The sequence below is a fragment of the Zootoca vivipara genome, chromosome 10 (genome assembly GCF_963506605.1).
Source record: "Zootoca vivipara chromosome 10, rZooViv1.1, whole genome shotgun sequence".
Classification (NCBI taxonomy): Eukaryota; Metazoa; Chordata; class Lepidosauria; order Squamata; family Lacertidae; genus Zootoca; species Zootoca vivipara.
Window position 1 is genome coordinate 39,674,604 of NC_083285.1, and position 13,571 is coordinate 39,688,174.

Sequence of the window (13,571 nt, forward strand, 5' to 3'; positions counted from 1 at the left end):
AGCGAGCTTTGCCATTTTTAATTATTGTGACCATTATTAAAGTATGTGCACTGTTGCTGGCCTCAGTGTACTGGATAGTTTGAGTCACAAAAACCAAAAACGTACAAATGAGAAGCAAAGCTGTTCCTAGTGTTCCTGCAATCTAAACTGAAGTACTTAGGGGTGCAACAAAGGGAGACGAAAGAGTGACAAAGAGCATTGACTATAGTCTCTAAGCCCACTGCAGGCTAAAGTTAAATAAAATTCAAAAACTAAGCTCTGTGGAATAATTATATGAACAAACATCATGTTATTCAGGACAAAATTATGAAGAATGCTGATGAAATTAGAAATAGGATAAATAGTATCTTTGCACTCCAATAAATTCCATCTGGGAACACACGGGAGATGGGTTATTGCTCATCCAGTTCAATTGAAAATGTTTTGAGCGGGGATTCAGGAATCTGACCAAGACTACGTACACACATTTTATTCTAGAATCAATGGAGACTTCATATTTGTTTTTTCTACGTAGCCCACACTCAGTCTAGGTCTAGTGCGCCCCCCCCTTTTTTTTGCTCCTGAAAAGCACTTATTCAGAAAGTGGTTCCATCCTGAAAATAAAAGCTTGTTGCAGATTGATTCTGCATTACCTCACAGTGTGTCCATTTGAAAAGAGATGCAGGTGGTTCTGGCAATGGGGATTCAATCTGCACTTGGCCATATACAAAGATTGCAATCACCACATCCTTCTTCATTCACCTGGGGCATGTGCAGGGAGGAAAAGACAGGGACATCCTAATCAAGGGGAAGGTTTTCAAATGTGTATCAAGTAACCACACACCCACTTTGTCTGATTAATTTATATACACAGTCACCTATATAGAAAAACAACCTTTATATAGAAGACTGTCCCCTGACTGCTCTTTAGAAATATGGGGCTGGATAGCTCAGTTGCTACTTGCAAAGCGGTGGAACAAGCCGTGCAATTTGGAGCAGAGAAATGGCAGGAGAAAGGGAATACTTAGCCCTTCCTGCCCCCATAACGTTCCTCTTCTAGTTACTTCCCTGTCTGTTTGTTTTTACAGTCTGTGTATATTTGCCCCATCAAGTAGAGAAAACTAGCTTGGAAGGGAGGAAAGTACAACATCTCCATCCTACACACTGTTCTATAAACAGTCCTGGCCCCCAGTCCTACTGCTTTGTGGATGAGAAGGAGCTTCCTAGACCTAGCCCCTTCATGGCTGCTATTAATGTAGTTCCAAAAAGATAATGGCTTTTGATTTATCAAGATCTCCACCATTGTTTTCCTACCATGAGGTCTTCCAAGTTCTGTTCTCAGAAAGCTTCATTCATTCCTTTATTTGTAAACTACAGCTTCTTCTTCACTGTTACAAGTTGTGCTCAAGGAAACATGCAAAAGCCACATCCTTGGCACATGGCTACACAAAGGTCCTTTTCTGTTTTCAGGTTGTGTAACACTGACTTGGAACCCTCGAACAAAAAAAAACCCCTGCTCCTCTGCCCTGGCACATCAGAATATTTGCAATAAGGAAAATAAGGGGAAATGCACTGGGAATTGTAGTCCAAAACATCTAGAATAGTGGCTCCCAATTAGGGGGCCCTTGCCTCCTCCCCCCAACTATTTTTTTTGTCATTTTTGCATGGTAATATCACAAATTTTATGGTCTGTTTTAGCGCTATGTGATTTTTCACTTTATTGGACAAACGCGCTTTTGAAATCACACCACGATAATGATTTTGACCCGGCAAGACACAGCAATATATTGCTACTCGCATGAGGGAGAACAGAGAGCCGATCTCAAGGCACTGCCATAGCACACGATGACCTCAGCCAATAACGCTGCTGGTCTGAGCTGCCTTCCCTCAATCACACTGAGGGAGACCCAGGGCAGCTGATAATGCGGCAGCGCTCACCTCACGCGGACAGAGAACAGGGGCCAGGGCAGCTGATCGCCCTCACTACAAGGCACTGTGGCACTACTTTCCCCTTGGCACTGAGGCAGAGCAGCTTTCCTCAGTCAGCAGGAAGCAGCAGCAGCCACAGTGGATGTGCATCTTGACAGCAGCTTGTCACCCACTCAAGCCATGCAGTGGAGGTGACTCTGTTTCTCTCCCCGCACCCACCCACCCACCCGATCTCCGTGACTGCTCCTTCCCTCATCCCTGCGCCTGATCTCTAATTTCAGACATTGCGCTATATCACGATGCTTAGGTAAAGGTAAAGGGACCCCTGACCATTAGGTCCAGTCGTGACCGACTCTGGGGTCGCGCGCTCATCTCGCATTATTGGCCGAGGGAGCCGGCGTATAGCTTCCAGGTCATGTGGCCAGCATGACAAAGCTGCTTCTGGAGAACCAGAGCAGCACATGGAAACGCCGTTTACCTTCCCGCTGTAGCGGTTCCTATTTATCTACTTGCATTTTGACGTGCTTTCGAACTGCTAGGTTGGCAGGAGCTGGGACCAAGCAACGGGAGCTCACCCCGTCACAGGGATTCGAAACGCCGACCTTCTGATCAGCAAGCCCTAGGCTCAGTGGTTTAACCACAGCGCCACCTGGGTCCCATCACGATGCTTAGCTGATGATATACCACGATGTTGAAAACCAGTTATCGCTCAGCCCTAGTCTGCTTTTTTGTATACAGTGGTGCCTCGCAAGACAAATTTAATTCGTTCTGTGAGTCAATACGTTTTGCAAAAAATGCGTCTTGCGAATCCCACAGGAATGCATTGAATTTTTATTTTTTTGCCCATAGGAACGCATTAATTGAATTTCAATGCATTCCTATGGGAAACCGCGATTTGCTAGACAATTTTTTCACGAAACGAATTCGTCTTGCGAGGCAACCTCCGATCACAAAACCCATTCATCTAGTGAAAAATTCATCTAGCAGGGCATTCGTCTAGCGAGGTACCACTGTACCTAAAATCCATTGCTTATTAGGGGCTACCCCACTTCCCCCCCAAAAAATTGCTTTGCAGAGGTAACTACCGTAGTTATCAAAATTTTCAAAAATAGGGGGTCCATGGCTTAGCTTTTGAAAAAGAGGGGTCCTCAGTAATTAGCTAATTGGGAACCACTGATCAATGTACCAAGCTGGTGAAGGCAGCCCTAAAGGGTTGCCTTTATAAGCCTACCTCCACCCCTTCATTTGCAAAACCTTGCCCTTGATTTTCTTATTACTGTAATTTTCTGTGTATTGGATGAAGTTTTTTGACTCTAAATCCTGTCAAAAAACTGGGGCCGTCCAATACACAGATAGTGGCTTGGGGGGAGAAGTGGCGCACTGCTAGCCAGCTCGGTGGGAGCAAATTCCCCCAATGCCGCTGCACACGGGAAACTAGGGAGTGTTTCCTGCCTGCAGCTGCGTGCAGGGAGAGGCTCAACAACTTTGGGCCATCTCCCCTCATTTTCCTAAAATTGAGTCCCCCAAAATAGGGGGGGCATCTTATAGACAGAAAAGTACGGTAGTTACGTGGGGTGTGATGAGATAAAATCAAATGTGGGTCCATAGTAGTGTGTACTTTTTGAGGGAGAAAGATTGTGTCTTTAGAATATTGTTTATAATCATGTCCCTTATCACTTCAGTTTAATCTGGTGAATTTAATGCAGACCTTTCCAGATATGATTGCACTTGGGAAATGCATGATAGAAAAGCAGAAGGATATAACTCACTTATGGGAAACAAACAAACAAACAACAACCGAACAACATCGTTGTAAAGATTATGAGTAATTCCAAATGTATGACGACCAATGTCTGCGCTAAATGGGTGCTTTGTGCAAAGTTAATTGCTGGTTCTTTGGAAAGAGGCTATGGTAAATATGACATTAAAAGCAGGAAAAAGGTCAATGATAAATAATCATACCATTGGTTGAAAATTCGAGGCATGTGCTTGCTAGGTTGTTAAAGCAAGAGCAAAGGGGGAAGAGGATTCCAGAGAAAATGCTTTCAGCAAGGGAGGTAGCTGTTCACTACCTGCTGTTCTGTACAGCAATTGTACTGTGAAATTGCTTTGAGATGCTGCCTAGGATACATAAAGGACATAAAGGACACCACCACCACTCCACTTAGCAATTTTTCAGTAGAGGCCTGGCTTCCCAAATCTGCCAGCTTTGAAGCTCAAACCAGTAGTAATCCTGATGGACTTAAAGACTTTTGCCCACCAGGAAAGGTGGCATATACATCAACCAGGTGGCTAGCACAGGTAGTTATAATCACATTTTTAATATGCTACCAGTGTGTCCACCTTAAATACCCTGTGCTGCCACTTGTATATGTCTGCATTCACCTCCAGCCAAGGAGGCTAGAAATTTGGCAATTCTCAAAATGCAAAAGTTTAAATCAAAACCCAAAATTCTCAGTTGCACAGAGGATTGCATTTTGCATATCGCACCAACAGCTTTGCTTTTAGCCTTTCTCCTAGGGGTGTAATCATGTGCTTGTAAAACTGTCTGTAAACAGACAATAACTCTTCTAGAAACTTAGAAGTAGTGCTGAAGAGTGGACATTGGGCTTCTCCGTACTTACCTTTCCTCTGCGCTTCCCAGACACAGGGCTGCATTTTAAGCTCTATATCTGAACTGCTGAATTGGAACAAACAGCACTATGCAGAAAATCCAATTGCCATTTGTTGCACTTCAGCTTTAAAGAGCAGGTTTTTGTGGGGAATGCTCCAGGGCGGGAAAAAGAGTGCTTGGACACAGAGTTGTGCCTGGAAAGCACAGCCCCAAAGGTAAGTGTGCATAATCTGTGGTTTCTTATTCTTGCTGCAGCCTGCAGTTTAGCCAGTTTTGGAGGTGTCTGTGGTGCTTCAGGCAGTAGTTGTGACCTTTTCAGACAGCCTTCCTAGACAGTACATTCATGGTTATTTCTGCTCGTGATGGCACAGGGCAGTCCGACGAAAACTTGCTTTCAGTACTCTTTGTCCCTGAAATGTTTTGGGGGAGATACCCTGCTTGGTTTCCAATCAGCACATGTCCTGCAGCTTCCTGCTGAAATCCTGTAGCTTTGTATACTTCAAACGTCCCAGGTTATTGTTGTCTTGCCTTTGTTCCCTGTGGCAAGAGTGGTCCCTCCAAATGGCAATGATGCTACAACACCAGGGAAGCATTGCAGAACCAGCAATAAAGCAAAATGACGCATGGATGGTCCACTATAAATCCCCTGCTAATGCATGAGTGATATGTTGCAGAACACACCCACACAAAAACCCCATTCTGGAGGAGCCCTCAGGGAAGATGAAAAGAGGGGCTGAGTCAACCACTCATGCTTAGCTTTTCAAATCTCAGGAGCCGAATTGGTGAACTTCCTCAGTCTAGGTCAAACATTGTGTTTATGGTGATGGATACAGAAATTTTGCCCATGGTTTTGATCTGTGACAGCTGTTTCATACATATGCATTTTCCATATAGGAAAAAAAGACGCATATGCTTTTGTTGGTCATGTGTGTTGTTTCTTGTGCATTGTAGGTGAACTTGGGTAATTCATACAGAGGCGGAATATACAGTATATAATTTCAAAAGAAAATAAATACTTGAGGCTGTGGTCACCCCACATGAATGTGTGAAATAGCCTTAAAAGGCCGTGGAGTGAACAACACTTTTCTAATAAGACAGAAGACAGTAAATATTTTAATTATTAGTTTTAATAACCTATATTGCATGTTTAATATTGTTTTGCAGTATGTTGTCCAGGGAATGTTTGTGGATGGGTAATGTAATGTAAACATGTAATGAATAAAATAAACAACCCTGGTAGGTTGCATCCCAAGGAGAGTACAGATCCCGCAACCCAGAAATTACCCTGGTATCTCAGCTGCCTTATTTTTCTTTCCGCATAGATTACATTTCATGGGACAGCAGAAATTGTCAAAGCAAGAGCGCCTATCTTTGTAGAAAGACACCACAAATTATCGTTAGTGGGTGCTAACAAGGAGGGACCCTGGCTGGCTGTCCAGAAGAACCCAGAGGGATGTCAACTCCTTCCATGACTGCTAAACTCACCTGCTACTCATCTATAGGCTGAAATCCCAAATAAACAGTAGAACTTGAAACTCTATGTGACTGAGTGTGTCGTCTGTTACAAGATGGGGAAACACATTCCTTGATTTTTCTTACCTATTTTATTTATTTAAATAGTCATAACCCTTACTTTTACAAAGTGGTGGTATACCCAGCAGAAATAATTTAGATAGCAAACAATCTCGGGGGTTAAACTCAAGAACTTCTGTGTGCTGTGGCCCTTCCTGTTGAAGATACTCACCTGTCCCACCTGTCTTCTGTCATAGAACCCTGTGATTCTCAGGTAGTCACATGTCCAGGCAGTTACTAAACCAACCTGCTTAGCAACCTCAAAGTGATTCAACACAATGAAAGGTTAATAATAGCACACTGATGCATTTATTAATTTACTGCATTTATACCTCACCTTTTTCTTCAAGGAGCTCAAGGTGGCATACATGGTTCTCCCTGCTCAATTATGCTCCACAACAACCCTGTGAGGTGGGTCAGGATCAGAGGCAGTGCCTGGCCAAAGGTCACCCAGTAAATTTCATGCCAGAGCTCCAGTCTCTCAGGTTAGTCTGACACAAACCACTACACCATGTGGTACTGCGTTCTCTCAATACCTGTGGGGGTAAAGAGCAGCAGGTGGAAGGAAATTAAACCTGCCAACAAAATGGCATGTTTCCATGGGGCCCTTATCTTTGTCCCACAGCGAGCAAGAAAAAGCTGTCTTTAGTATTGGAAAGAATGTGAGTGGTGCTAGCAGATGAGTTGTAAGAAACCCACAAGGCATATGCTGCCAATATTGTAGAGTAAACAGCGCTTGAGTCTTCTATGTCAGAAAAGTCCACGAAGACAAAAACAGCACATTGTGCTTGCCTATCAGGTAGAGAGGGATGTGAGCTGAGGGATAAATAGCTCAGCAGTCGTCCTGTATCACAAGGGGCTTGTGACGTGTTGTATAAACAGGAAACAGGAAGTAGTACCTGTTGCTATTGTGTATCTGTATATATGACATCGTCTGTTTCTGTTCTGTCTGTTGTGTTGAAGCTTCCAGCCGGGATGGATCTGTCCAGTCCGGGCTGGTGTCAATAAATCTCTCTGTTTAAATGAACAAGGGAGTGAAAGTGATTTATTTCACGAGCACTGAAAGCTGGAAAGTTTCCGCTGCTACAAGCTGCAGTTTGAACTGTTATCTAAACTTCAGAAGAAAGAATTCCGAGACGTTTAGAAACGAGGTTTGACTTTCGTGATAGAAGCAGAGACTGCGCAACGGGAGCGCACTGGACAGTTATCTGCTACGCAGCTTGGACTTGGATGCAGGCAAATAGATGCCTGACAAGCGTGCTAAGCAAGGAGTTTTTGCTACGCTTCTACAACTCTGCTAATAAGGGACACATATGTCAATCACAGTTTCTCTCATTTTTTCCAGTTACAGGTAGGTAGCCGTGTTGGTCTGATGTAGTCAAAACAAAATAAAAAAATTCCTTCCAGTAGCACCTTAGACCAACTAAGTTTGTCATTGGTATGAGCTTTCGTGTGCATGCACACTTCTTCAGATACACAGTGTTTATTGTGTATCTGAAGAAGTGTGCATGCACAAGAAAGCTCATACCAATAACAAACTTAGTTGGTCTCTAAGGTGCTACTGGAAGGAATTTTTTAAATTCATTTTTTCCAGTCTTTAGTTTAGTCCCTCACATCAGTTTCTGTGGTTTTTTAAAAGTACTCAAAAAAATTGATTTTCCTTCAAATTTAACCTACAGTGCATATTTTTGTGTGCAATTTGCCCATACACAATGCCTGGTTGCTTCAATAAAACCTTCCCAGGTGGAGGGAGTTTGGAAGAACCCCTCTGAATTTCTGTATAAATATACCATAACAGAGAAATAATGCATGAAACCATAGCATGGCCCCATGGGATTTGTTTCTGGGTAGAATATATATGAGAGAAAACCAGTCATGTTATTCTGTGTTGGCAAAAACACATTTAGAATAAGCAAATTGGTGATTCTACCCAAGAGGTGAGGCAAGGGTTGGTTATACAACTGAGCTTGGCTGAGGACCAGATTCTCCTTATTGGGTATCATCCAGATGTTGAACTACAACCCCAGGAGCCCCAGTCAGCTTGGTTGGAGAAGGTTACTGTAGGCATACAGATTGAACTGCTTGTCTCCTACTGCCATTCAACTGCCATTCCTCCCGTTTTATGGCCATGTTGAACAAAGCTGCCAGCCAAAAATCTCAGTTTGTACATCTGATAAAGTGAACTCTCTCTATCTTTTGCACAGCTAGTGTTTGTTCATAACTTGCAAACAGGTCCATCAGGCTGTTCCCAAGGCTGCCAGATTAGATTAAATCTTTAGGCCTTGAATCAATATTGCTGCAGTTGAATAATGTTGATTTTAAAGAGCTGAAGCTGCTAGCCTTGAACTTTGTTGCAGAAGAAGTTGAGCGGATATTGACAGTTTTCCAGAAACCACCAGGCGGCAGAGTTCCAGCTGTCTTTAGCTAGGCAAGATAAAATTGAGCAGGGAGAACCTAAAGCTAGGCATGCCTCCCACCCTGCTTTTACTCTTGGGTTGGAAAACAGGGAACATGGTCTTAAAACTGTTTAGGTCAGGAATGGGTGCATCTGTCCATTTTAGTTTCTCTCAGATTTCCCTTCTTCCATTCTGAAGTTCCAATGATGCCAACACTGGATTTGGGGCCCTGCATCCACCCACTCAATCCATTGGCAAGAACTGCTGCTTAGGTACATATATTTACTTAGCCTAGTCTGCCTCCCAGGGCTGTTGCATAGATAAAAAGAGGGGAGATACACAACCTTGAGCTTCTGAGCTGAATAGCAAGATACAAATACAGTATACAACTAGACACAACAAATGTTTCCTGTTTCAGAACTCTCGAGAAATAAACATATTGGGGGGGGGGGACACTCCACAATTTTGTCAACCTTGATAAAGAAAAAGCAACAGCCTATAGTAATTTAACTTTCTCTTAGCTGTAAGGTGTGCAATGATTTTATGGCTGCATTTGCTGATTCGTTTTATATTTTTTCACTTTTGTTTTATGGTTATATGAATCCATAACAGCCATAGCTGCCAAGTCTCCCGTATTCCCTGGGAAATCCCCATTTTTCCAGCTGTTCCTAGCTGAAAAAACAGATTTTTTTGTTTTTTCCTGGTTTATTCTGGCGCGGTGGCCATTTTGGAACTGGGCAAAGCAGCATCAAAAGTCACTTCTGAGTATGCTCCGCCCAGTTCCAAAATGGCGGCAGCGCTACTTCTGGTCTGCTACTTCTGCCCAGTCCCTTATTTCTCCAACAGCAACTTGGCAGGTATGATAGCAGCCCAGTGATGACATGCAGGCTAGTAATGGCTGACATGAAAAACTGCATTGGGGTGGGGTGGACACTGCAATATCAAGTAATCATACCAGTATCAAGTAATCATACTCAAGCCAGCCAGCCTGTGTTTTCCACTGTAAAGGCAGTACACTTGGGCAGTGGATGAAATCCTGTGGATATGGAGGACTGCACTTAAGCATGCATATAGCTAACTTCCTCCTCCATCCAGCGTCAGACTAACAGCAATAACAAGATATTTCTTTTTCCCGTGCAGCTCTGGGAGGGTATCTGGGAGACCCAAACAGTGTCATGGGCTGGCTGGATACAGAGGAGTGGTGAGAGGCACCAGCTGGGGAACCCCCAAGGGATCCCCCAAAGGAAGAAGACTGAGAGCCAGGGATGTGGTGGTGGGACAATGATGAGTGGTCAGAGGGAGAAGAGAGAGCAGACTGGGAGGAGGAGTTGTAGGAAACTGAAGAGGTATCAGGGTTTAGTGAGCAGGAACAGGCTGAGAAACAGAGCAGTCCTGATTCAGAGGCCGAAGAAGAGGCTGGAGAGGATCAGGCCAAGAGGCAGAGATCAGGTTGGCTGCTGAAGAATCCAGGGAGTCTCTCACTCCTGCTCCGACCAGCTCCCCTTTCCCCTGGTCTCAGAACACAAAGAGGAATGAAGAGGGTGGAGCAATGGGAGGCTAGACAAAGGAGCCTGAGATTGCTTGTGAAGGACACGGGGTATCTGAAGAAGTGTGCATGCACACGAAAGCTCATACCTATGACAAACTTAGTTGGTCTCTAAGGTGCTACTGGAAGGATTTTTTATTTTTATTTTGGCTTTGTTTCAGTTAGCACATTGGTTTGGAAAGTATGAATCAGGCAGATTCCTCCTGCAAATGTGTACTGAATTATATTACTCTCCTAACCTTAGAAGCATTCTTGCTTCATTTTGTTTCTACTTTGATGTTATGCTAATATCATGAGAGGGATTTTCCCTGCTATACCACCCCTTGTCTTTGGAAGCCTTATAAGAAGCTGCTGCAGGAGAGGGACACTGAGAAACATCATGGGAGGGGGGGGGGTTCTAGGACCAAGGTGAAACTGTGAAGCTCCTTTGTTATTTTTTTCTATTGGATGCTGCATGTAGTTTCATTAATCTTGTTTGCAGGCTGGACCATTTTGCCCAAGGCTTCTGTTCCTGACCCTTGCACACATAAGCCTGTCTTGCTCTGACCCCATTCCTTCCCATTTTCGGGCCACTTCCAGGTCAGCAGTGATGAACGTGTGCATGACTGCACATCAATGGGATGCGAGTAAAATGGTTGCTGTAACTTTTTCTGGAAGAAAGAACTGGACTCCTATTTATTTTCATTTCAGACCATATTTGATGTATAGTTTCTGATCTTTTGCCTCATTAACTCAGACTCTGGCCTTTGTCAACCCTATTTTGTTGTAACTGCAACAGGTCAAATATTTCTCCAAGCCACAAAATGAACCTTTGAAATGTACCTTTGAATGGTCTTGATTTTGAACAGTTCTCTGATTGGAGGAGAGCAGCATCCACCAGAGTTGAGTAACCTCGCTCCAATTCTGTTTGGGGCACTCAAATCAAGAGCGCTTCTCTTGGGAAGTGGTCTCTCCTGAGCCTTGCCAGCCTCTTTTTACAGATCCAGCAAAAAAAGAGGACACAATGCTTCCAAGAAGGACCGTGAAATACTTCCTTTCGCTGCTGCTTTTGACCATCCTGCCTTCACGACCTGCACAGGAGGGTGTGTTACCAAGAACTGGGTGTCTTTCCTTCCCTCTATTTTTCTTCACTGGTCTTTTTTTAATTGTTCCTTTCTTACTTACTTTTCTGTTTTTCTTCTTTGTTTCTCTTCTTTTTGTTCTTTCTTTTGAGTCTGATGGCTGGGGCCTTTATTAATGTCCAGTGATTGTATTCTCATGGGGGTGGTAAATGGTAGGCGCCTGGGTGAGAGACGGAGAAATGTCCCTTTACCTTTAAAGGGACCCCTGACCGTTAGGTCCAGTCACAGATGACTCTGGGGTTGCCGCGCTCATCTCGCTTTACTGGCTGAGGGAGCCTGCGTACAGCTTCCAGGTCATGTGGCAGCATGACTAAACCACCTCTGGCAAACCAGAGCAGCGCACGGAAATGCCGTTTACCTTCCCGCTGGAGCGGTACCTATTTATCTACTTGCACTTTGACGTGCTTTCGAACTGCTAGGTTGGCAGGAGCAGGGACTGAGCAACGGGAGCTCACCCCGTCGTGCGGATTCGAACCGCCGACCTTCTGATCGGCAAGCCCTAGGCTCTGTGGTTTAACCCACAGTGCCACCCACGTAACTCTTCAGCTACAATTCATAATTATGGGAACTAATGGAAGCACTCCTAACTTATTTACCTCAGAGTAAACTACATTGAATTAGATAGGACCCTCGGGGCAATTCTAACTATGTCTGCTCAGGGGTTAGTTTAATTGACAATGGAACTTGAATTAGTCGTAACTAACTTGTTCCTTTGTTTTTGATGGGGATTTTAGTGCCACTAAAGTAAACCCCGTTGTTTTAGTGAGATTTACCCCAGGTAAGTGAGTACAAGAATGCCATCTTAGCCACAACTAACCTTTTAATTTGGTTGGAGTATGCAGCTTTAGTGCTCTTTGTTGCAGTATCCTCAAGTTGAATATGACATCTGTTTAGCAGCATCATTACACTTCTGGTTTTATTTTGCACTGAAAGGTTTCATACTAAGGAATGGGAGCTAATCCATACCTCTGACAATAAAATGGAAACTTCCCCCCTCTCTCTTTCAGTCTCCAATGTGGCCCTCACCGGAGAAGCTTTACAATCCAGCACCTACAACTCGCTAGGAGGAGCTATGAATGCTATTGACGGGTCGTTGGTAGGTGTATTTACAGAGGGATCCTGCACCCACACAGATTATGAAAGGAATCCATGGTGGACAGTTGACTTGCAGGCGCAGTATCAAGTACTCCGTGTCAGCATCACCAATCGGCAAGACTGTTGTGCTGAACGTCTTAATGGGGCTGAAATCCGAGTTGGGAACTCCACAGAGAGAGGAGGCACCACAAACCCTAGGTACTGTATATGGATCAGATGCTTTCTAGCGAGGGAAGGGGAAGCTGCGCCCCTCCAGGTGTTACTGGGGTACCACTCCCATCATCCTTAGCCATTGTCCATGTTGGTTGGGGTTGTTGCGAGTTGGGAATTCAACAATAATTTGGAGGGCCACAGGTTCCTTATCCTTGTCTTACACATTGAGATGTGATGAAGTACAATTTTCTGTTCTTCCTGTTTCATCACATCCAGGACTGTTTCTGTTCCACTGCAGTTCACTGTCTGCCAAAAGATACATTATTTCATTTTGCTGTCCGCTGTGGGAAAATTACATAATTTATGTAATTTATGTAATTCCATACGTATTGTAAATTACATAAGTTACATTGTCCTATAATGCCACCCCGTTCATTTGAATGTAAAGAAAATGCAATGCAAATTGGGGGATGCAATGTAATCCATTATATATTGTCTGTGGACTGAAAGAAACCATGCCAGCAAATGCTGATCGTATTCACTGGATCAATTTCTGTTCCACACACGGAGTGAATTTGTGAACATTGGCCATTTCCACTTCTGTTTTTGCAGCATCCTGTGGCACCCCTGCTTTACAGAATTATGGCTCAGGGAGAACAATGTAGTGTATAAGTTTCAGGCAGATTCCTAGCTTTTTGAGTTCCCCAAACATAGCAAATATTTGCTCTCTGTCCTGAAATTTTCATGTGATTTCACCTTGCTGATAAAGTTCTTCAGTTATTGTTTAATACTGTTTCTTGATCTTTTCTTTTCTTTTTCAGATGTGCTACAGTAAGTTCTTTGGATGCTGGGGAAACACGCAGTTTTTACTGCGAAGCATCAAAAGGGCAGTTCGTTACAATTACCCTACCAAGGAGTGAATACCTCACGCTTTGTGAAGTCCAGGTATTTGGTCAGAAGATAGATTCCAGTGGTAAGTAGGAAAGATTATGATATTGGTATCTGTTTATGTGCAAAGAGACTGAGGCTGAACACATCCCATGTATTTAAAGCACATTTAACTGCATGCTTCCCCCCCCCCAAAAAAAACATTCCTGGGATCTGTACTTTATAAAAGGGTGCTGGGAACTATAGCACTGTGAGAGGTAAATTACAGTTCCCAAGAT

At 43.8% G+C, this 13,571-nt stretch overlaps 1 protein-coding gene across 1 annotated transcript in view; it reads left to right on the forward strand.

Moving 5' to 3' along the window:
- LOC118090813 (uncharacterized) overlaps nt 1–13,571 on the forward strand; it is a 34,576-nt gene that overhangs the window by 7,966 nt on the left and 13,039 nt on the right. Inside the window, exons 7-9 of the mRNA XM_035127048.2 lie at nt 10,924–11,118; nt 12,165–12,450; nt 13,227–13,378. Of these exons, the coding sequence (XP_034982939.2) occupies nt 10,924–11,118; nt 12,165–12,450; nt 13,227–13,378 (633 nt within the window). The remainder of the gene's footprint in view (nt 1–10,923; nt 11,119–12,164; nt 12,451–13,226; nt 13,379–13,571) is intronic.